General features: G+C 40.6%; 2 protein-coding genes across 2 annotated transcripts in view; both read left to right on the top strand.

The window, feature by feature from the left end:
* The window catches only part of LOC139667679 (sodium/potassium/calcium exchanger 3-like), a gene marked incomplete at its 5' end in the record, with an annotated part of 44,658 nt that extends 31,617 nt beyond the window's left edge, over positions 1-13,041 (top strand). Inside the window, 14 exons of the mRNA XM_071547168.1 lie at positions 790-864; positions 958-1,042; positions 2,415-2,518; positions 3,482-3,556; positions 3,898-3,923; positions 4,150-4,203; positions 4,342-4,469; positions 5,486-5,646; positions 7,240-7,480; positions 8,463-8,629; positions 9,255-9,369; positions 9,938-10,050; positions 12,667-12,732; positions 12,895-13,041. Coding sequence (XP_071403269.1) covers positions 790-864; positions 958-1,042; positions 2,415-2,518; positions 3,482-3,556; positions 3,898-3,923; positions 4,150-4,203; positions 4,342-4,469; positions 5,486-5,646; positions 7,240-7,480; positions 8,463-8,629; positions 9,255-9,369; positions 9,938-10,050; positions 12,667-12,732; positions 12,895-13,041 — 1,557 coding nt within the window. The remainder of the gene's footprint in view (positions 1-789; positions 865-957; positions 1,043-2,414; positions 2,519-3,481; positions 3,557-3,897; positions 3,924-4,149; positions 4,204-4,341; positions 4,470-5,485; positions 5,647-7,239; positions 7,481-8,462; positions 8,630-9,254; positions 9,370-9,937; positions 10,051-12,666; positions 12,733-12,894) is intronic.
* A 7,166-nt stretch (positions 13,042-20,207) lies between these two features.
* LOC139667681 (serine/threonine-protein kinase pim-1-like) lies at positions 20,208-22,108 on the top strand. Its single transcript, XM_071547171.1, has 8 exons — positions 20,208-20,271; positions 20,451-20,654; positions 20,826-20,920; positions 21,005-21,052; positions 21,130-21,357; positions 21,465-21,642; positions 21,744-21,920; positions 22,017-22,108. The coding sequence occupies exons 1-8, from the start codon at positions 20,208-20,210 to the stop codon at positions 22,106-22,108; spliced, it is 1,086 nt and encodes a 361-aa protein (XP_071403272.1).
* The last annotated feature ends 1,859 nt before the right edge of the window (positions 22,109-23,967 follow it).

A 23,967-nucleotide genomic window follows, 5' to 3' on the forward strand; every position in this document is an offset into this window, starting at 1 on the left:
TCAATCACATTTTCAAGTTTTGGAGACTGAGTCGATCAAAAATGATGCTGTAGATAGCAGTTCACAACCCTTTTGTGGTTGTTTTGAACAGCTCACTCACTGTAGGTTGCTTTGAATAAGTGTACACTAAATTCTTTTGACTCCAGCATTCAAACATGTAAAGTGTTTGCCATTTATGTGTGAAAAGCAGATATAGGAGCACTACTGGTGGGTTTTGTAGTGTAAGTGGGTGCTTGTTGGTCTAAAACTCTGATTATATAACTTGTAGAAAAAACCAAGGCAACTCCTCTTTGAAGTATCAAAAGACAAAATACTTTATTAAATCGTAGAAGCATTAAAAACACCAAACATGTTTCGGCCATAGGGCCTTCTTCAGGGTGTCAAAAGATGACACCTTGACACCCGCGAGGGTTTGACTAATATGGATTTTTGAAAGCTGATACAGATTTGACTGACTGGCTGATATCTGATATTTCACAAAAGATTGGCCCGACATATCAGCAAACTGGTATAGTCTAACCCTAGTGTCTACATAAAAAGATGATGCAAATATGGCTTCTTCAGACAGCAACAAAACATCATGGCAAATATATTGAAAATTATATTTGTAAATAATTGAGTTGTATGAATGAGTTGGACTAGCAATGCTTTATTTTTCTCAGAAAAAAAAAAAAATCTCACAGTTATTTGTTCAGCGAATCTCATGAATGACAATGTTGTTCTTTCAATAGGTGTCTTTGTATGTATGTGTGTGTTGTTGCTCACCAGAGTGTGTTTTGGCCTCTGTAGGCGATGTACATGTTCTACGCCCTGGCCTTGCTGTGTGACGACTACTTTGTCCCCTCGCTAGAGAAGATATGTGAGGTAGGAAAACACTATAGAGTTCACTATAGAAGAGCTGTTTTTTATACTACTGCTTTCTTTCATGCTATTGCTTGCTGTCTTTCTTCCTCCCAGCGTCTCCATCTGAGTGAGGATGTTGCAGGTGCGACCTTCATGGCAGCAGGCAGTTCAGCTCCTGAACTGTTCACCTCTGTCATTGGTGAGATTCACACACACACATACACACACACACATACACACACACACACCTATGCCAGTAGCATCACTGTTTATTCCCTTAACCCATTATATCCCATAGCGGCAGAGAACATCATTTTCTTTCAAGCCTTTGCGGCAATAAAATCAATTTAAAAGTGATATTTTTGGTGAGAAGACTGGACTTATATAATCAGATCTTTCCATTTGAAATGTTGGGTTTAGCTAACTAAAAACGAAACGCACACACCAGTGCAAAATACCACCCAGAGATAGTGCCAAATCTGCTGACCTTGTTACATAACTTGAATGACAAACGAATAGAGTGAATAAAATATGAGCTTTAGACAAGTACATCTTACCCTTTGTCTTCCTACAAGCCTCAAATAGTTTTTGTCATCCAGAATGTTGGACAGCAAAAGAAAAACCTTAGTGAAATACCACTGGAAACTAGCTAGATGCAGTGTAGCTAGCTAGCATACTGTTAGCTAAAACAGTTTCTAAACACACTGAGCAAATATCATCCAAAATGAATGTCAACAATGGATATAATTTGTGATAAAAAGGTCTTACCTTGTAGTGGCAGTAACTAAATCATAAAGTTGAATGCTATTTTAATGATACATTTTTCCAACTTAGCTATGTTAGCTTGAAAACAGGTGAATTCATTAGTAAAATTAGTCAAATTTGGCTCATGCTGGAGGGCTTTTATTGTCATTGACAGCAGCATATAGGCCTAATGGTTTCTGTGTTCAGTTATCCTAACTTTTAGCCAACACAAACACACAGCTAAATTAAGCCATTGGGAATGCTGGAGCTCATGGGAGCCAGTGAAACAGTTTCATAACTGTTATCTTAGCTGTTATCTTAAATTAAGAGTAATATAGCCTACTGTTAAGCTAAATTAAGATATTTTTGTCCATAATTTGAAATATGCCGTATTTGGGCCCCCTAACTCCAATTCGGTAGCATTGGTGCTAATTTAGTAACCAGAGAGCCAAACCTTCATGCTTCAGCCAGAGAACCGTCTTAATTTTTCTCCTCCACCTTTTTCTTGGCCATCTACTTATTCACTCCATTGTTAGTATTATCGTATTGGTTTTCATCTGTTATCGCTGTCTTCCCTTTCTAATTTTTTTTATTTTTTTATGTATTATGATTTTTTGTAATGTGTGTTGTTGTTGTGCAGGGGTTGGGTGGAGTGGTAGGGTGGGTGGGGTAATAATGTGAAAAATGGTGACCTGTAAACTTGGCATTGTGTCTATTGTTTGCCTATGCTTTTCACCGTCTTAATATCACAAGAAGAAACTGTAACTGAAATGTGGACAGTATTGCTGGTCTGTGGTAACCAGTGTTTTCTGTCCCCCGCTGTGCAGGAGTGTTCATCACTAAAGGTGACGTCGGGGTCGGCACCATCGTGGGCTCAGCTGTCTTCAACATCCTCTGCATTATCGGAGTGTGTGGCATATTCGCTGGACAGGTACAGTGGGCTACAAGTTAGGAACACACACACACACACACACAGACCATGTCTCATCTGTTTTTCTCTCTTTGTCTCCATCTCCACCTCTCACGTCTCTGAATCGGTTTTCTCTCTCTCACTAACCACATTTTCATCCAACTCAAGCAAATTTTAGGCAAATATTTGAAACGTTGCAACAAATAAATAAATCCATCAGCTGGGTTGAAGCGAATACAAAGGCTTCCTGAATGTACAGCATGGCCACATCAGAAAGTACACATCCAAGCAAGAAAAATGGAAAGTCTCTCAAGAATTGATTAGTATTGAACGAGCTGTTATTGCTCTTTCGTGTCAGCTAATGCCGGCCATATTTCATGCTGTCCGAAGACAAAAACAAAGAAATGCACTTTTTTAATTCGATGCATCATAATTCGCACAAAAACGTCCTTGGATGGAAAGCCAGCTAACCTCTCCCTCTCTTCATCTCTCCCCCCCCCCCCCCCTCTCTCTCTCTCTCTCTCTCTCTCTAGACATAGTGTCTGCCTCCCTCATGTCATAACTGCATTTAGTTTTGCAGCAAAGTGTCTGAGTCAGAAAACGATATCTGTCCTGTTCGCCGCTGTAATCCCACGAGGAAAAGAGAAACATACTTAGAAGAATTTTTTTTCCTATTTAGATTGCATGTTACGTAAGCCCCAAACAGACACACACACACTCACACTCACACACACACACACACACAGAGTAATGATTTACCACAATCCATCAAGAGCCTTGTGGTTTATCTCATTTGTCTGGTGCACAGCAGTGTGAATACCTTGTTAGATGTCTTACTCAACGGGAGAAAAAATGAAGTAATTCAATGTCTAGAACTATTTTTACTCTCTTTTTCCCTGCTTTTTGTTTTATATTTTCTCTCTCTCTCTCTCTCTCTGTCTCTCTCTCTCTCTCTGTCTCTCTCTCTCTCTCTCTCTCTCCCAGGCGGTGCGTCTCTCCTGCTGGCCTCTGCTCAGAGACTCTCTCTACTACACCTTGTCTATCTCTGCTCTTATAGTGGTGAGGATCCAAGATATGAAGACAAATCCAGTCACAATAACATTGCAAATACTGTAAAATGCATTAGGGCCGTCCTCGACTAAAGAAAGTCTGGGTCTGGTAATATTCCTAGGTTTTTATTGACTAATTGAACAGCCAGTTTGATTGATAAATCTGTGATTGATAAATACATGCATGCATGCAAATTGATCTTTACATCTTTTTCTGCCTGGCTCTTATTCCTTTTTCAAATTGATTTGTAAATTTAAAAAAAAATGCAGTCTGGTTTCAACAGCTATGTAATTACTGGTTCATTTCTATGATTTTTCACCTTGTTGTCATTATTCCCTCTCTTCCCACAGTTCATATATGATGAGAAAGTGGTGTGGTGAGTCTAATCAATCCATTGTTTCAATTGTTATTTCTATAGGTATTCGTGTGTTATTGTTTTTTTATTCAACCATTCATGTCAGAAAAATGTGATATCATCACTGATTTCAATTAGAACAATCCATAACATGTTCCTCTGATGAATAGCCATCGAAGTTTGTGATGCGTTCCCATTGCTTATAATAATTCACATAGTAATTCAATCCAAACTATGTGTTTTCCAGGTGGGAAGCTCTCACGTTGATCCTGATGTATTTCGTCTACATTTTAATCATGAAGTAAGTATGTCTAAGCGTAGTTTTTGATAGTGCAGAATGAACACAAATATTGGTTCTTTTTCAAGGATAGTAGGTAACTTTAGTCCACATATGCATACAATGGTGTATGCTAACCGGTTTCAATGACCTCTGTTCCAGGCTGAACTCCCACATTGTTCGTTTTCTGGAGAGGAGGAAGAAGAACTCGTCCAGCTTGAGGAACGGGGCGGCCAGTAACGCCGAGCTGGACGACAGCTGTGATGCTACTGCCGTCCTGCTGAAGAAAGGTAGGCTTGTTGTCTTCCTGTTGTTAGTATGTTACAGTACTATCTTGTAGTACGGTATGTCATTGTGTAGAATTTCATAGTATAGTATGGTATAGTAGTATATTTAAGTAATCAAGAAAACTTGTATTTCTTTTATTTTTTAATTAATCCTAATCAAATGTTAGTTTTCCACCTAGAAATATACTGTAGTTCTTAAGCAGTAGCTAAACTGGCTGCAAAGTGACACATGAGTAGCAGTATGATTAATATTTAAATGAACTGTTATGTACTCAAAGGTGTGTGTTTATATGTAAGGACTAATGTACAGTGAGCTGGTCATTAATGCAAAATAAGCCCCAGCTGGGTGACCCAAGACCCAAGGGCCCTTGATTGCCCTGAAGGAGCTTATTTTGCAATAATGACCAACTCACTGTACATTATTCTGCTTAATACACAAGTACTTGGCAAACACATTAATCATTTGACACAAAGTATTGATTTAAAATGATTGTGAATGATGATGATCAAGAGTAACAGAGGAGTAACATCTTTTTCATACAAGGTGTAGCTAATTAATTTGATTAGAAATCAGCAAGATGGACCAGACTTCTTGACTGCAGAAATAACAGACCTCAAAATGTGTTTATTGGCCAATAAGAACTGAGTATTCAACAAGGTCAAGTAATAAATACTAATATTTTATCATTAATATTCAAAGGTGTGAATTTATCGGTTTATTTTTCTATGGCTTTGAATGTAACTCAACCAATCAGGACTGAGGACTGGAACAATCGGTTTTATAATAATAAAAAAAAGTTCTGAGAATAATCATATCTTCGAACTATAGAGTATTATAGTACAGTGTGTCACTATATAGCTAGAATTTGATAGTGTGGTATATTCTGGGTTAGTGGTATAGAATTCAGCAGAGATTAGGCATGTACGTGTGAATGTGTGTTCGCGGCCATGCGTGCACGTGTATATTGTGTGTTTACATGCGTGTGTGTGTGTGTGTGCGTGTGTGTGTGCGGCTACAGCGAACCACCACAGGAAGCCGTCGGTGCTGATGGTGGATGAGCTGCTGTCAGCCTACCCCCACCAGCTGTCCTTCTCCGAGGCCGGCATGAGGATCATGATCACCAGCCACTTCTCCCCCCGAACCCGCCTCACCATGGCCTCACGAATGCTCATCACCGAGGTAGGGACACACACACACACACACACACACACACAAGCACGCTGCAGCTGCACTATTGATTGGATTGAAAAAAAACAAAACAAAGACTGCTGCCATTTCCAATTTGAACCGGGCTGCAGTGTGTTTTTTCTCGGAGGGAAAAGCGTTCCAGACAGCTTCCTTAATAAGGTAATCTGGTGCTGCACAGAGGCCCCGGCCTACAAATCAGGCTGCACATTGAAGATTCCAAGCATTAGCTATTTTTGTACGTTGTTCAAGGGCTGAGAATGAAATGATGTAGAAATAGCTTTGTCCATACGAGTAGCTATTTATACTTCAACTGCTGTGTTCAGCCAAAAAAAGACTCACAGACTCATTGTATCATATGGTGCAACCAAAACACATGCACAAGCCCAGTTAGTGCTGAATCGATTAATTGATTAGTCGATCAACAGAAAATGAATAAACTATAATTTTGATAATCGATTATTTAGTCATTTATCAAGTAAAAATACCAAACAGTTGCTGGTTACAGCTTCACAAATGATAAGATTTGCTGCTTTTCTCTGTTTTATATCATTATAAAATGAATACTTTGGGGTTTTTTGGCTACTGGTCAGACTAAATAAGTAATTTTATGAATCACTTTGGGCTCTGGAAACTTGTGATGGGCATTTGTCATTATTTTTGACATTTTATAGACAAAATGATAAATCGATTAATCTAAAAAAAAATAATGGATACATTAATCGATAATGAAAATAATCGTTAGTTGCAGCCCTAGATGAAACCATCGCTGCAGCAGGTAGTAATAGGATACATCAAAGAAAAATAGGAAATATATAAGAATAGAGCAAATGGATATATATACTGTATATACAGTATATATGTTTTATTCTTTTTTTTTTATTTATCAAATGCAATTGTGTATCTCATGCATACAAATCTTACATATAAATCTTACAGATAATAACATTGTATGGGGTATTCTTTTATATTCTTCATCCATTCCTCCCCCACGATGCCCACAGCTTGGTTCCCCCTAATAAGTCCATGACAAGAAAAGAAAAAAAAACCTCCCAGTCCTTCTAGAGTCTTGGAAGGTGGAATATGATTTGGGTTCATTTTACTATAAAGGTATTTGTTCTTAACTGAAGTCTCTCACATGGTAAACAGTTTTAATCCTTTCTCGCCATTTGATTTAAGGCTGGAGGCTGTGGCTTTAGCCTGGAGACAGCAATCACTTCCTTAGCTATCAAAAGGAGGATTCCTCGTAAATATATCTGATTTATATCATCTAAGCCTTCTGGCGGCGTTCTTAATGCGAAGTAGGATGGATGCCGTGACCGACGATTTCAACGCTCAGACATATTAAGTAGAAATGTATGAATCAAACTCAGTATTACAGTTATAATCAGTAGGCAGTGCTGTATAACTCAGGCCGTTTCCAGCAGCAGAATGTTTCACACTGAGACATCGCAGTATGTGCCAGGAGTAATTCCCACTACTTAACACACACACATACACAGTCATTTAATTGTAAAGCATATTTAACGTGTTACAGGTACATCTGACCTGGTTGTGTGTGTGTGTGTGTGTGTGCGCGTCCGACAGAGGCAGCGTCTTATCAACACGCGGACGTTCACCAACGGCGACTCGGACGTCCCGGTGAAAGGAGGCAGCAGGCGGGGCGTCGAGAACGGGCTGGCCGGGGCCGACAGGGGGGTCAACGGTCGCCACGACGACCGGGAGGCCGGCAACGAGACGGAGAACGAGGACAACGAGAATAACGAGAACGACGAGGAGGAGGAGGAGGAGGACGGGGAGGGGCCCTTCGTACCCTTCCAATGCCCAGGTATCGACTTTCTCTCAGCTTTTTTTATCTAAAATGTTCTGTTTAATTGAATACCTTTATATTTTTGATTTCATTGCTGGGAAAATGTTTGTGTGTATGGATATAACATTTTATGTATTTTCAAAATACTGTTTACAGTCAGACTTCAACTTTTTCTTGATCAGACACTTGTCAGACTTTCTTCATTAGAGTCTATTCAATCCATGTTAGTATTTTTAACATTTGTTATTGAAAACAATGGGCACTGCTGTTGTGAATTATGTCATTAGCTTGCAGCTAACAGCACTCATAGGTTTTAAAGAGCGATGGTAACAGTGCTAACAAGCTGTTTTTAAGGTAGCTGAAGAACAAATGGAGAAACAATTATTTTCCATAATGTGGTTAGGGCCTGGTGAATGAAATTGACATGCGCAGTTCAAACATATTCAGAATGTCATATCCCATTCAGCTTTCATTTTATTCCCTCCTCTCATATTCAGACATTCTGAATATGTTGATAATCAGGAAAAGGTCCTCTACCCCAGTGTCCATTTTTTTGTAATCAGATAACACAAAAACACATCAAATCCAGGTATAAAGACACATTTGGCCACATTTTTTTTTTTTTTTTTTTTTTTTTTAAATTGATTTTCCTGTAGCAATGACAAAAGTTCCATATGGTAACACAATACAAAATTACAAGTACCATAGGACAAATATAGAAACAGTCAAACAAGACATAAGAGGAGCAGACAGTACAATAGAGGATGAAACAAGGCGGGACAGTAAAGGACAGGACAAGAACATTTGGCCACACTGAGAACAAAGTGTAATGCAGTGCGTCAGAAATAAACGTTTGCGCACAAATCCAATCGGAAAACACATCAAACAAGCGGCAGGCTGCTCAGATAGTAACTTCCTCATCAAAAATGGGGTTTTGGTCCACTAGATTTGAACCCAGTCTATACGCAGCATACTGTAAAGCTGTGTGTTTCCCTTGCAGCCGGTGTGTGTAACAAGCTGAAGTGGCTGCTGGCCTGGCCCCTGTGCCTCCTGCTGTACTTCACCGTCCCCAACTGCTCCTCGCCCCGCTGGGAGAACTGGTTCATGCTCTCCTTCATCTGCTCCACCCTGTGGATCGCCACCTTCTCCTACGTCATGGTCTGGATGGTGAGCGGAGGGAGGGAGGGAGGGAGGGAGGGGGAAAGAGAGAGGTAACATGCATACAGGCAGACTGACAGACAAATAGACAGATGAATAGATGCAGGCAGGTGGGTGAAATAACAGAAACGACATGAAAAAGGAGTTTGACTTTGAAGTAACTAAATCTCAATGGCAAAGGCGAGTCATGTTAAGCTGAATGCCAATTAGCAGTATGCGTCGGCTTTAAAAGAGATCCGACAATCATCACTTTTATGTGTGTTTTCAAAGCAATGTGAGGCAACTCGCAGAGATCCAAAGAGGCCAAATAATTCGGTACTTAATGTGAATACAACGCACAGAGTGGCATTAACATTTTATGTGCATAAGATCGCATAGATTTCTTGGATTTCAACTGTATTTGGAGAGCAACAGTTGGACGTTTTGGCTCCACACTCATCACTTTGCATGTGAGAAGACACGCTATGAGGTGAAAGTGCAGATATTTCTAGCGTTGTGGGTTCAAATCTTACCTCACGCCGTCTTCCTCTCCTTCATGTCTTCCCTTTCTCTCTGTCTAATAGAAAACCTCCAAAATACAAGCAATAATCTCTCTCTCTCTCTCTCTCTCTCTCTCTCCCCCTCTCTCTCTCAGGTGACCATAATAGGCTTCACGCTCGGCATCCCGGACGTCATCATGGGCATCACCTTCCTGGCGGCGGGCACCAGCGTCCCCGACTGCATGGCCAGCCTCATCGTGGCACGACAAGGTACACGCACACGCACACGTGAAATGACATGTTTACCGACCTATCGTGTAACACAAACTCTCTCTCACACACACACACACACACACACAGAGAGGAGGGAAGAGGACAGAGATAGGAGACGGAGACGGGAGGGAGAGCGCGTGGGGTAAAGATCGCGGGCTCGTCATCTCCCTGTGGCGAGGCTGAAAACGAAGGGGGGGGGGACAGCACGATGGGGTCCCTTCCTCCACCCTTTCATCCGTGTTTATTCTTGTTCCCGCCATCAAATATTTAGCGGGCTCTGTCTGTCGGGGGGGGGGGGGGGTTTGTTCAGTTTCGCCGATTCGTTTGTTTGTTGTTTCGGACAGATGCCTCCACTGATGACCTACCTCCGTCTCTCTGTCACCGCCTTGTCTTTCTTTCTTTCGGTCCCCCCCCCCCCCCCCCCACATACCTTCCTGTCTCCTCCTCTCTATACCTTTCCTTTCTCCCTCCCCTTGTTTCTCCCTCTGTGCCGTTCCATCTCTGTCTATCTGTCGCTCTCTCTCTCTCTCTCTCTCTCTCTCTCTCGTGTTCTCCGTCTGTGCAGGTATGGGCGACATGGCGGTGTCCAACTCCATAGGCAGCAATGTGTTTGACATCCTCGTGGGGCTCGGTCTCCCCTGGGCCCTGAAGACCCTGGCCATCAACTATGGCTCTGATGTAAGTAGCGCGCTCCTAAGTGCATCACAAGATGGGGGCACACTACACGACTCAACGGACTGGGAGAATATTGGACATCACACGCTTAACGACTGGCATTCGCATTGGCATCTTGGGAATTTGAACGCCATAAAACCCAAGTTGTAAAAACCGGATGTGTTATGTGAAATAGTTCTGATGGCCCTGACTAGATCAGGAGGCAAGAGGTTAAGTCCTGAACCTTGACGCACTACAAAAGCATCTGTGCAACGCAGCAAATTAGCAGCAAAAACCAGTCATGATGCCAATATAATTGGCCCTAAAGTCATGTAGTGTGTCCCCAGCCTTAGTTAGAAGCCAACCTCATTTCCAGTGCACAGTATGACATACAGACCACAGCATGAAGAGGGCCAGTGAGCTGAAGTTGCTTTTTCATAGCTGCTGTCATTTTAACACGGTTCAACACAGAGGCAAATAGATAACTATGAACAGTCTATTAACATCTATCTAACAGTCTGTTCTTTCCTCTCATATTCAACTTTTGATATGAAATCCATATTGCAGTGTAAAAGAGCAAACGAGGGGAAAAAAACTCATTGTCTTCATGCATTTGATGGTAAATGACCAGTTGAACAGCTAAGCTAGCAAAGTAAAAATGAACAGTTAATTAACAGACATTCTCATATTGAAGTAGTATTTTGTACTTATCTTTCTTTTTTTCTTTTTTTAGGGTATTTTATTTTGGTTTTTCAAAAAGTAATACAAAACATACAGCAACACAATGACAATACAAAAACGTTCACAGTACATTACAGACGTCTCAAAAATAATTCAACAGACAAATGAGAGATAGGTTAGCCTTAACCACAGTAGAATGTTCTTTTACAACACTAATGTGACTGACTTCCATTTCATTGCAATACATTTTTTGGCAATGGCCAGTAGTATTTTGTAGTTATCTTTCTGTAGTCATGACCACACTTCACTTATTTCATCATGATATATTCTCAAGTTTAACTTTGAGCTTATTTGCACAGGCAGAGTGATAATGTGAGAAAATATGATGATAAAAAACAAAGAGATGCAATCAATAATCTGCCGAATTGAGATAATAAAACCCAAGGGGTTTAGAAAAATCTCAAACATCTCAAATATCACACAACAAAAAAATCAAGATGATAAGCACAGTTACTGGGACAACATGAAAGCGGTTTGGTTCATGAAACAAATCCTGGGTCTATACAGTGCCCTCCCTAATTATTGTGACAAACTGGTGTTTTTCTGTTATTTGCACAAGAAATTGAAATTGCCTGTCTGTTCTTACTGCTGATTAAGGACTAACACTTTGCAGTGTGCGGTGTAGTAGTGTTGCAGTGTATTTTTCCTGGTGAAGTCTTCTGCAGATTGTGGTATTTTATATTTACACCCTGCACTCTTGAGGTTATTTTGGATTTACTCAAGAAGTCATTTTTGTCTTTGCACTTTCTTTGCAATCTTCCTGTCATCCACCACGTATTTTTTAGACGACCTGTTCTCAGCCTGTCAGTGACTCCTCCAGCGGGTTCCTTCTTCTTAAGGACATTCCAGATAGGAGATATCATTTGATTGGCAATGTGGATGCAAATATTCCACAGTTGAGATTAACTAACAGAGTAATCCAGAATGTTTTCCATCTCTAGAAATGACTAGCAGTGGAAAAAAAAGACGGAATGGTCAATTCACTGTTAGCTTACACAGGAAAATACCATCCAGAATGCACACACACATATACACGCACATACGCACACACATATACACACAGAGTGAGTGCCTTAACCCCTCTAGATCAAACACACATGTTTGAGGGAATTGAGAACGTGAAGGAATGCTTCGAATAATGTGTCTCTGAGCTGCTGACAGGCTTGGCTCCGCTAGCTGGTTTTCAGGACTGGTGAGATCTTTATTGGTACGAGCGTTTTGACACTGAGGGAAGCAGAGCTGCCTTCTGAAGGGCCTGAGATACACAATGACACTGAGACACAGGAGTCACTGTAGGTGACATGCAGGCTGCATACTACTGCTACTGCTACTGCTACTACTGCTACTATTACTACTACTACTACTACTACTGCTACTACTACTGCTACTATTACTACTACTATTACTACTACTACTACTGCTACTACTGCTACTACTACTACTACTACTGCTACTACTGCTACTACTACTACTGCTACTGCTACTACTAATGCTACTACTGCTACTACTGCTGCTACTACTACTCCTACTACTGCTACTACTACTACTACTACTACTACTACTGCTACTGCTACTACTACTACTACTACTGCTACTACTACTCCTACTACTGCTACTACTGCTACTACTACTACTACTGCTACTACTGCTACTGCTACTACTGCTACTACTACTGCTACTGCTACTACTGCCAAATAAAAAGTATGAAAAAGTATTGTACAGCATTATGAGGGTGCAGTACAATATACTGGGACAAAGATGAAATGAATGAAAATGATGTAACATATGAAAGAATGAAATATATGCAGTAGGAAATAAGTAAAACAAAAACAAATGAATATCTACAAAAAGCTAATGTTGTTATTATGTGTCTCATATGCATACTGTATCTCCTCCCAGATCCAACTGAACAGCAAAGGCCTGATCTTCTCTGTGGGCCTCCTGTTGGGGTCTGTGTTTCTGACGGTGAGTACGCTTCATAAATTCGACATATTATAAGAAAGGACAGTTTCTGCCTCTCTCTCCGATTGCTTTTACTCTCTCATACCATCTCTCTCTCTCTCTCTCTCTCTCTGTCTCAATCTATTTATTGATCTGTCTGCCTGCCGTACCTGTCTGTGTGTCCAGGTCACGGGGGTTCACCTGAACAAGTGGACGTTGGACAAGCGTCTGGGTCTGATGTGTCTCCTCCTCTACTCCGTCTTCCTGTGTTTCTCCTGCCTCATCGAGTACAACATCTTCACCTTTGTCAACCTGCCAACCTGCCGAGATTGACACTGAGACGCATGCACGCACACACACACACACACACAGTGCACACACACGTATACACACACCCCGAATACACACGCACAGTGTACATATGTGCACACGCCAGAAATAGTGTTTGCAAGGAATTCTTAGTGTTTGTTTCAACAAGCTTGAAGTACTAAATGGGTGAGGGGTTAGGACAATATAATGTGTATATCAATCACAGGAAAACACTACAAATGTACTTCAAACACAGGCAATCACAGGAGGAATGTGTAATTTTAGTGTACTTTTATTCTGACAATTTACCTGGGACTGAATTGGTAAATCCCACCCATCTGGTGCTCCAAGCAGGTTAAAACCAACACCAAGCATTACTTGCAAAACACTGTTTGCCACAGGTCTGATTCACACACTGTTGTCCCCGCTTCTTGTCTCCTTGCCCAGGAGGCCAGAGGAGATCTCCCATCTCTTCTTCTTGTGGATTTTTTTTTTTTTTTTTTTTTTAATTGTTGGATTGATGCCCATCTCTCTGCTCAGTGCAATATGGAGCTGCTCTGGTATGTGTGTGTGTGTGTTTTCACGCCTGACCAGAGTGCGTGATTGATTTTAGGAGCGGAGATGGTAAATGGCACATAGGCCCGCTCGGCACCGACAGCGGACTCCTTACAAGCCCTCACACAGGACAGGACTAGGGACAGCAAAGAAACTGTTTCTGTCAACTACTGCTTGCTTCTGATGTGAGGACCTTTATTTTGAAATCCCCCCCCCCCTCCCCTTATATAGTATGGCAATTCTGAAATATCATGTTGTAATGTTTACTAGCTGCTAACCAGCTGAAAGGAAAGGCTGGTCTTTAGAACCTACTATTTGAGAATATTGTTGAGAGTAATAATAATGATATAAGCAATGATATTTAGTGTTGGCTTGATGATGCTGTATGTACATAAGGTGGGAAGATATAGGTAGGTAACATGGTGCAAATGCTTGATTTGTAGTGTACTCATTGTTAAAACAAAGCTAGGGCCATGAATTTGAATCCTTCAGACAAAGAACAATCCGTTTTACAGATGAGCACTTTTTCTTTTTTTTTTCAAATGCCATTATCTTAGGACTGTTTATTTTTTCCATTATGTATTCATAATGAAAGACCGCAGACCGTGCACCTGGTTGTAGAACGTTAACGCTTCAAATGGCTTGGACTGATTGCGTATTTGCAATTACGTCGGTTGTTCAAACACATTCCAAAACAGCCTCATGCAGGTACAGTTCTTCGTCTGAAGGGTTCAGGTTTTTCTGGGTCGGGGTTACAAGTTCAGGAAAAAAAAAAAAAAACCAGACCACCAACACAACACCCCCCTACTCAGAAACAGGGCATTATCCAGACACCTTTTTCTAAATAGACTTCAATAGCATCACAGCTGTAGCTACTATGTTTTGTATTGAAAAAATAATTAGCTTTATGAAGAGGTTTTGTTTTTCTTTTTCTTTTGTAAATATTCTGCCTCTGTAAATACACCCAGATACCCTATTTATTATTTATTCACGTCATACGCACATTTCTCTGATGAAGGTCATATGCAACCTGGACTTGTCTTGGGCAGGTTGACTTATGGACCCAGGGTGCATTGTGGTACCAACTTCACCTAGGTGACAAACATCTTCTCAGATGATAATTTCCCACTTCTGTAAAAAAAAAAAAAAAAAGCACAATGTCCTGGTGAAGTCATTTCTCTTTGACTTGATTAATGGCTTGATTTAGACGCATAGGTTATGGGATAAATGTGTGGATAAAAGTCATGTTAAATACATAGGTAAAATTGCACTGAGGAGCTTAAAAAGGCTTCACAAGGAGATAGGGGTCTAACTGCTTCTCCTTCTGTAAGAGAGCTCAAAATGCATGCTGATTATAAGGGTAATGTCCTTGTAAAATGAAGCAGGTTTTGTATGAAAATATGTTCAGAGTAAGCTGTTTCAAGCAAATATTAAGGTTGTTTTTGGGGATTGTTGTGGATGTGTTTGGGGAATCAGAGATCTCATAGTCTGTGCTGCCACCTAGAGGCTACTGTAAAGACCAACACAACATACTGGACTTGCTGCTTCTTCTCTTTTCCAAGACACTGACCAAATCAACACAAAATGATGGCATTATTTGCAACAACAGCTGGATTAGGTATTTCGTCTTTTGGCGGATGGACCTCCTACTGCGTTCCTCTGTGGTCTCAAAGAGGGAGCGACTAGCAGTTCAGATACGCACTCCAAGTGGTATTGTTAATATCGTAGAAGTAGTTAAAGATGCAATATAACGCATCAGGACTTTTTATCCCAGCTGGAATATTTTAAAGCTGGGGTTTTAACATTATTTTTATCCAGAAGTTATTTGTATTTTGTAATGCATACTGTTTAGATTTGTCCAAATATGGTAGGTTTTGTGGTACATAAATGTTCCTACTAGTTTTTAGAGCGTGTACAATGTTGTTTGTGAAGCCCATAGGGGATTTTATTCCACTCTGGAGTCAAGGCATGCCAGCCAGCAAAGCACCTTGCATCTCTGTCACACTGTTCCTCAGTGCTCAATGATGAATAACCGCACCACTGCAAACATGAACATTTATCTGTCAAAGCCTGTTTATTTTCAGACGGTATCCATCAAAATGTCAGTTTTTCCTCTAGACAGGTTTATTGTAAATGAAAGTGCCCGACCCATTTTTCTCACTGAGGGAAACCAATTGTTAAAACGGACTAAATCTGATTTGTTTCTTGTACATTGTTAATTTATTGACCAATAGTACAAAATGTCAACGACACAAGTTGCTCTGATGAGAGATATTTGTCTTTAGAATGTACAAAGTATTATTGTTGCTCTTGTTTATATATCATATTGTATTTATTTATTTCAGAGACACAGGCAGAGCACAACTCTGCGTTATCACCGGAAAACAGGGTTTAAATGTTTTAATCATATGTAATGCAATAATTATGAGCTTACAGATGTAAATATGCCGCTTTAATGATCAAAGACAAATTTATAACAGCAGAGTTTAAAAAAAAAAAGGTATTCAACTTGTAAATTACGTCTGTCAGTACGTGGCATTGTAACAGCTTGTCATCCATTTTGAAATAATTTCTAAAGGACTATACAAACACGATCAAAACAGGACTGTTAAAATATGCCAAGCCCTACATCTCTACATGGCCAGTTTTGCCTCGGTACTACTTCTATATAGCAAAAACAAACACAGAGCATTATCAAATTATTAGTAATTGAAACTTTCAAATCGTTATCATTACACCATATCTGTAATCTCTTATTCTGTAGATAACCTTTTTATTATATAGATTCTCATAATACTATTTGCCTAAAGGGATACCTTGACATTTTGCATTTTAGTTGGTTCATTTTCTTCACCAGACATTTGTCATATTGGAGTGAAAAAGTTACTGCATTGAATACTGCACTTCAGTATACTTAGTATTCCTGACTCAAACCAATGTGTACCACTAGCCAAGCTATCTCAACAGCTCATTTATGGGTGGCTGAGATAAAGAAACGTTTTCCCTGTAATGCGAGAAACTGCCTGTTGAAGAAAAGTAATTGATTACAATTGGAAAATGTCAGTTTTCAGATGTTTTGGGGCATCAACATTTAATGTATTGAAGCAACAACAGGAGTATTATCAGTATCTTTATAACCCGATGCTCTTTGGTTTATCAAATATAGTGGAAAATATCTGTATCGTGCACCTAACCATCAAGAACACTGATGCTACGAATGATTTGGTTCAATACATTCTGTGCTGCTATTCATTACATGTACCTAACATCTACAAATCGGGTGCCGTGTTTTTGAAACTAACCAAACTATCACCGAGACGCTCCCATTTTCAAACGAGACATCTTGTAAGACGTCTAAATAATTTGTGATATTCACATGGGTGATATATTGCTGATGTACATATGTACATAAATAGGTGTAAATGTATTTATATATTTTTGTCTCAATCTGTATATCTGTTGAATATATTTTCATAGATCCTAGGTCTCCCTCGTACTCCCCTTTGTTTTGTTGTGTTTGAGGCCTCCGAAGCTATCGCCCTCGTCCTTCGTTTACTCGCATGGAGATATTTTAATATAATAAATTATTTATGGTAAATCTTAATGTACTTTGAGATGAGATTCTGATGACTTTTAAGACGGCACTGGATTTTGTTTGAACTGGATATCCTAGATGACTGCATGCTGTTGCTGGTATAGGATATAAGATATGGAGAATGACGGTGTTTGCAGACGATATGTTTCTCTACATATCCGAGCTGTACCTCTTCCTACACAAGGAGCTTTTCAGCTGAATGGTTTACTTTGTGTTTAGATGTTTCAGATGTAATTTTAGAAATCATTTTGCTACCTGAGCATTAATAAAGTTGTCTTTGCTTAAGGTAACACAATCCTGGCTGTGACTTTTTGCAGAACCTACAAACTCACTCTGTGTTTATGCATGCACACATACACACATGCATGCATCAATAATAAACATCCACAAATGAGAAGTAAAATTTTTAAATCATCAAATTGTGAAATAATACTTTGTTTGAAATCATACTATAAAGCAAGGAATTTCTGTCTGTATGTGTGTCCTTTGCATATCTCGAGAACCGTTCGTCCGATCTATTTCATTTATACGTTCAATATTAATAAACTTTGAATAAACAAGCGAACAGCACTCTGTGCAGCAGCGGGGCTCAAAGCAAGCGACTGATAGCCTACGCCCATTTTGAACGGGCAGTGCACTAGTTAGATAAATTTCACATTATGTTATGTTCCATATATTGGATGAAAATGTGATGTCAAAAAAATTTGATTTGCAACTAAATATCACATACAATGTTGATGATACCTTTAACTGATATACTTAATATAAAAAATATACACTTGATCTATATTGAGGGCTTGGAGCCAGAGGTTGTACCCTATCAGGAGACCCAAAAAGAAAAATGGACCTAACTTTGATTCAATTTTTGTTAATAATATTTTATAATGATAATGCCATTGCATACATACACAAATAAAAAGATACTCATTGAACAATATTATGAAAAAATTGCACCAACATCTCCTGACTCCTTTCTAGTTGATTATGGGAATGTGAAAAAATACAACACAACACAAGAATAATTCATGACATTTTGCTTTTGTATGCCATCATGGCACACTGTCCCCGGATTGGCTGTCATGAGTGGCTGTCAGGTTGGGGGGCGGGCTTACCTAGCAGTTCAACAAGGACCTAAAAAAATCATAAATACAGTCACTTAGCGTCAAGATGGATTCAGATGTAGATAATTGCCCTGCTGGCAAACGTAATAAAAAAAACAAGCATGGCATTTTTCTTAAATATCTAAGTTTACACATTCATTTTTATTATTATGGTTGCAATATTCTGGCACTGAAGTACAATGTAGTGGTAATACTTCTCCCTGACTGCTTGCAGTTTGCCAAACTGGAGTGTTTGAATGCAATCACATGCCTTCTGTCTCAAAAACCATTTAGCATTTGTTAAATATTTGCTAGCAGGAATTAACAGACTCCAGTGTAGCCTGCTGTGATAAAATGTCTCTTCTCCAATGGTTCCATAAAATGTGGAGGACAGGCTACTGCTTACTGTCGACCAACCAGAATCTAATGGTTGTCATCTAATAATCGAACCTAAAAACAAACTGAATATGCACAATATGTACACTTTCCTGCTCATTGTGTCCATATACCAGAGCTGAAGACAGTTAAACTCCTCTGGTAATTGCATTTGAACTAGCCAAGTGATAAAAGAATTAAGGTTTAGGGTGTGGCAATGACTGTCAAGTAGGGATGGGACGATATGCTTACCTCACGATATGATTCGATATGCAATATGGGGTTCACAATTCAATACAACCATGATACGATGTAATAAAAATTCAATGACAATAAATGACAACAAATCTGACTGTGTAGAATTATGTTTATTTCTGAGCCACAAATCTTTATAGAAATGGCATTGGCTTGCTAGAATGTAAACAACAATTTAAAAATGTCAAAGTGTAAATAATATAATTTGGATGGAGAGCTTGTGAAACTGTGATGGTCAAGAGTCTCATTTGTGGTTACTACAGCAGAATAACATGGAGCTGATATCACAATTCATTTTTCTGCCCCACGATATGTATTGTCACATATTTATATTGCAATATATCGTCCCATGTAGGAATGGGACTCCCATGCCTACTCTCAAGGTATTCCAATTTCTAATATCTAATATCTAATATCTACAAGCTTTCATGTTCACACAATGATGTTTTCTCAATCTAAATAATGTGATCAGTAATTAATTTATGTTGGGGATCAATTATATGTGTATCATGTTTCTGTTTGCAGTTGTAACAGATCAGCAAACCTTCAGGCAGTTGATGTTGTGATCCTGAACTCATGAACTGTTTTTTTATGGTAGTCAGTGTAAGTTCAGTTTCCATGGTCATTTTTTGTTGTTTTGTTGTTTGTTGTTGTTTTTTAGTTAATTTATATGGGTATATTTGTGACCATGATATCTTCATATAAACAGCTAATGGCACAACACTGCACATGAGCTTACTGTGCATTTTAACATGCTCAGTGTGCCATAGATTAACTGAACCACTGATTTATTAAAGACTGAGCTGCAAAAATGGAAAAAAACAGTATATATATTTAGAGAAACATACTACACCTGCCATTAGGTGTTAAACAATGCACTTTATTCAGTCTATAACACATGCACAATTAAACTTGGGGCAGCACAGCAGGAAAAAAACCCTGCTTTTATGAATTCCATTATAATATACTATACAGAGACTGAATCCAGGTTTGAAGGGGCAATATGTAAGATTTTTTTCTGCCCCATAGCACAAAATAAACATAATAGACCATAATACGGGGGTTGATAGAGTTGTTACATTTGTTTACATTTAATGTTATTGATTTCTGAATATTCTGTCAGCTTTGTAAAGTCACAACTGGCATTACAGAATCCAAGCGGTTCTGGAGCCACTGGTCACCGCTTGCAGACAACAGAGCACAGACAAGAACAAGATTGAGACACACTGCTACAGCTACTGTACGAGTTTTGGTATACATATTCAATCTATTTTGATAAAAGTCCTGCTGTATCAGGCCTCAACTGCATCATGGCCTCTAGATCTATGCATGCATTTGAGACTCTGGATTCTCTGGGCTCCAAGAGAGATCAAGGTGAGTATGAAATCCTGGCAAAAACCTGCAGTCCCTCTTACATGTTAATTCATGTGATTTATCAGGTAGGGTGGACACTAATTCCACTTCAGTACCTCAAGTTATAGCTGTGGTTCCTGTTGTTTTGCTGTTTTTCTCATCATGAAAAGGTGTTTGTGTCCTTTTTCACCCACTTTTAGGCAGCCCAGCAGCCACTGACAGCGACCCGCTGGCAGAGGATGGAGGAGCGGAGAGGAAGAGGAGGAGGAGCAAGAGGAAGGCCAGCTCCGGGAAGAGCCGTGAGCAGGCCAGCAAGAGGTTGAGGGGAGCCACCGGAAGCCCTCGAAGCCCTGCGGCCTCCCAGGACCCTTCCTCCGTGAACACCGGAAGAACGAACGAAAAAAGTCAGACAGAAAGATAGATAGGCAATGTGAAAGAGAATCACAGGAACATCAGTGAACATCAGAGGATCAGGGGTTAATGAATGCAATCAATGGAAGATCCTCACAAGTAACGTTATAGTAAACTAATATCTGTGTTTGTGTGTGTGTGTGTGTGTGTGTGTATGTGTGTAGCCCTCTTTAACGTCAGGTATGAGGAGGTGGGACCAATTGGCAAAGGCAGCTACGGATCCGTCTACAGTGGCTACAGAAGAATGGACCGTTTGCCTGTAAGCCTCACACACACACACACACACACACACACGCAATTTGCCATTCACTATAGTCAAAGTATTTGTGTTTCTGTCCTGTAGGTCGCAATAAAACACATTGCCAAGCCAGACGTGGTCTACAAGAAGCTGGTGAGTGATGTGTTTGTTCTTTCTGTTTCTGAGCAGCTTAGATAGGATTTCTGTCTCACCCGCTCTGTTTCTTTTAGATCCTGGGCGGCAGGGTGCGTCAGGTTCCACTGGAGGTGGTCCTGCTGCTGAAAGCGGGAGCGGGAGCGGCACCGGGAGCGGTCGGCGGCACCGCAGCCGTGACCCTCGTCGACTGGTTCGACCCGTCCGACGAGCTGGTCCTGGTGCTCGAGAGACCCGTCCCCTCTATGGACCTCGTCGCCTACCTCGAGGCCAGAGGGGGCCGCATCCAGGAGCGCGAGGCTAAGGTGAGCGGGTGGAGAGTGTGTGTGTGTGTGTGTGCTTTCCCACCCTGACGACCTATCTAAAACCATATTTCTCTCTATCACTCTATATCTCTTTCTGTCCATCTCAGATCATCATGAAGCAGCTGGTGGACGCAGCCGTGGAGATCGAAGCCAAAGGAGTGTTTCACCGGGACGTCAAGCTGGAGAACGTCCTGGTGGAAACGGGCTCCGACGTCCCGCGCGTGCGGCTCATCGACTTCGGCCTGGGCCGCGTCATGAGGGAGAGAGCCTACACCCAGGCCTCCGGTATGCCCCCCCAACCCCCCCTCCGGCTTCTCCTCCCGCTCTTTCTCCGGTCTCTGCACTGTTTTCAAGATGTCTGAATACCTCTCTCTGTCTGACTGCAGGAACCCCCGCCTACACCCCTCCGGAGTGGTACCAGCAAGGCTCCTACACGGCGGGACCCACCACCGTGTGGCAGCTGGGGGTGCTGATGTTCGGGCTGCTGGCCGGACGTCTGCCTTTTGACACCGAGAGGCAGACTGTCCACAAAAAGGCCAAACTGGGCAACGGGTTTTCCAGAAGTAAGACACATACTCCCTCACACACACACACATATAGTATACACATGCACACAGACAGGATGTGTATTCATCTTTGATCCCTGTCTCTCTCTCCAGATTGCCAGGACTTTGTGCGAAGGTGTCTCACCAGGTGTACTGACCGCCGCTTCACCCTGGAGCACCTGCAGCTGCACCCCTGGCTCGACTGATTATTATGGCTTCAGTCTGCATTATTTTTGAAAACCCGCTCCAAAATACAAACCATTGGAGCCAACTCCAGTCTTTATGAGTGATTTGATTACTTGAATGGTTGAAAGGTTCTAGATCATTGTAGAACATTGCAGATCAGTTTTTGTTAGCAGTGTCAGAACGATCCAGCAGCGGTCCAGTGCCAAAAACTCCCTGCTCTTACAAGCAGAACCCCATAAAAACAGCTTTGATTCCAGCCCCTGGAACCTTGGTGAAGCATGATGGACTTGTTTGCGATCTTTGCCATAATTTACCAACATTTCATAGTATGTACTTTATCCGGACATGTACATATCATCAACCTTTATTTATTCAGGTAAAATCCCATTGAGATCAAGATCTCATTTGCAAGAGAGACCTGAATTACATTAAAAAAATATATATAAAAAAAATCACAGTAGCGGATTCTGTTGTTGAATCTGTTCACAATTCAAATGAAAGGGAAGTAAAAAATCCGAAAGCTACAAACTCATCCAGCAGCATCTGATCTTGGTGATTAGTTTATATTCTGGTTTTCATGGCGGCATTCCGCATGGGCAAAGTGGGCACGTGCCCAGGGCCCTAGAGCCCTTGGGCTAAAGATGTATTATTATATATATATATATATTTTTTTTTTTAATGTGTAAAGTAGGCCTGTTTTTGTTTTTAAAATATTGGAGTAAATGTGATTTTGAAAATGTAGTATGATTATGAAATTGTTTGAATGTTTTGTAAATTAGCCGATTAAATCACGTAATGTCGTAATGACGTAGGCTACAGGTCAAATGTCAATTTCAAACGTCAACATGGAGAAACAGGCGCACTTAGCGGGTCGGCAAAGCGTAAACTCAAAAAAGAAAAAGAAGCTAAAAATGCCGCTTTGGTACAACAAATACCCTCTATTTCAACATTTTTCACTAAAAAACGGGTGGAAGGTGATGGTGTTACTGTTGCCGGTGCTACAACGCTGCCTCCTGGGGACCTGGATGCTAATCCCTGCACTGCTAACGTTAGCCTAAGTAAAGTAGCCAGGAAGACAGCACTCCTACTGACGCCGCAGCGGATAAAGCTAGCACTACCAGCCCGGGCACAGAGGGAAGTTGGCCGCACCCTGTCACATCGCCTGTGGAGGAAAACCTCTTAAAACAATGCTCGATTGTGGATTACGGTCAACATTTCCCAACGTATACATCGCGTTAAGACTGTATCTGACGCTTCCTGTCAGCAACCGCGAGGGAGAACGGTCCTTTTCTCAAATGTCCAGGATGAAAAATGAACTAAGGACAAGAATGACACAGAGACGCCTGAACATGCTGTCACTCATGGCAGTCCCCCTAGTCTGTAGGAAGTAGTGGTCCTCAAATCTGAATTTTGTTTTGTTGTTAAAATCAGCATTTCGACGACTTTCAGGTAAGCACACACACAAAAACAATGACTTTCGCTTTTGAAGGCATAAGATAAAGCATTTCAAGTAACAGTTCATTGGGGGGTAGGCTCTGGGGGTCTCTTTGAGAGAGATATTTGGAGATTGAGATTAAGCCTATATCATTTGGAATGCAAGTGTATAAGCTTTCCACATCCATAGATAAGAGTTGTCTACAGTATAGTCATCAAGGCAATTAAGCACATCTTTCGTGTCTTTCAAAAAAGAAGGTATATTATGATTTTTTCATCCATTCTCTGATGAAGGCCACTAGGCCGCAACGTTAGCATGTTTGTTGACATGGCCAAAATAAATTGGTGAAAATGAGATTAGTCAACTTTGTCCTGAAGATCTGTGTGTGTGCTACCTTTTTACCTTTGGGTATTCAACATTGAAAATAACTGATGAAAGCTTTTG

This window comes from Centroberyx affinis, unplaced genomic scaffold, assembly GCF_046629955.1.
Source record: "Centroberyx affinis isolate AG114_WGS23_722 - 3 ecotype Tasmania unplaced genomic scaffold, CSIRO-AGI_Caff_v1 ptg005696l_1, whole genome shotgun sequence".
Taxonomy (NCBI): domain Eukaryota; kingdom Metazoa; phylum Chordata; class Actinopteri; order Beryciformes; family Berycidae; genus Centroberyx; species Centroberyx affinis.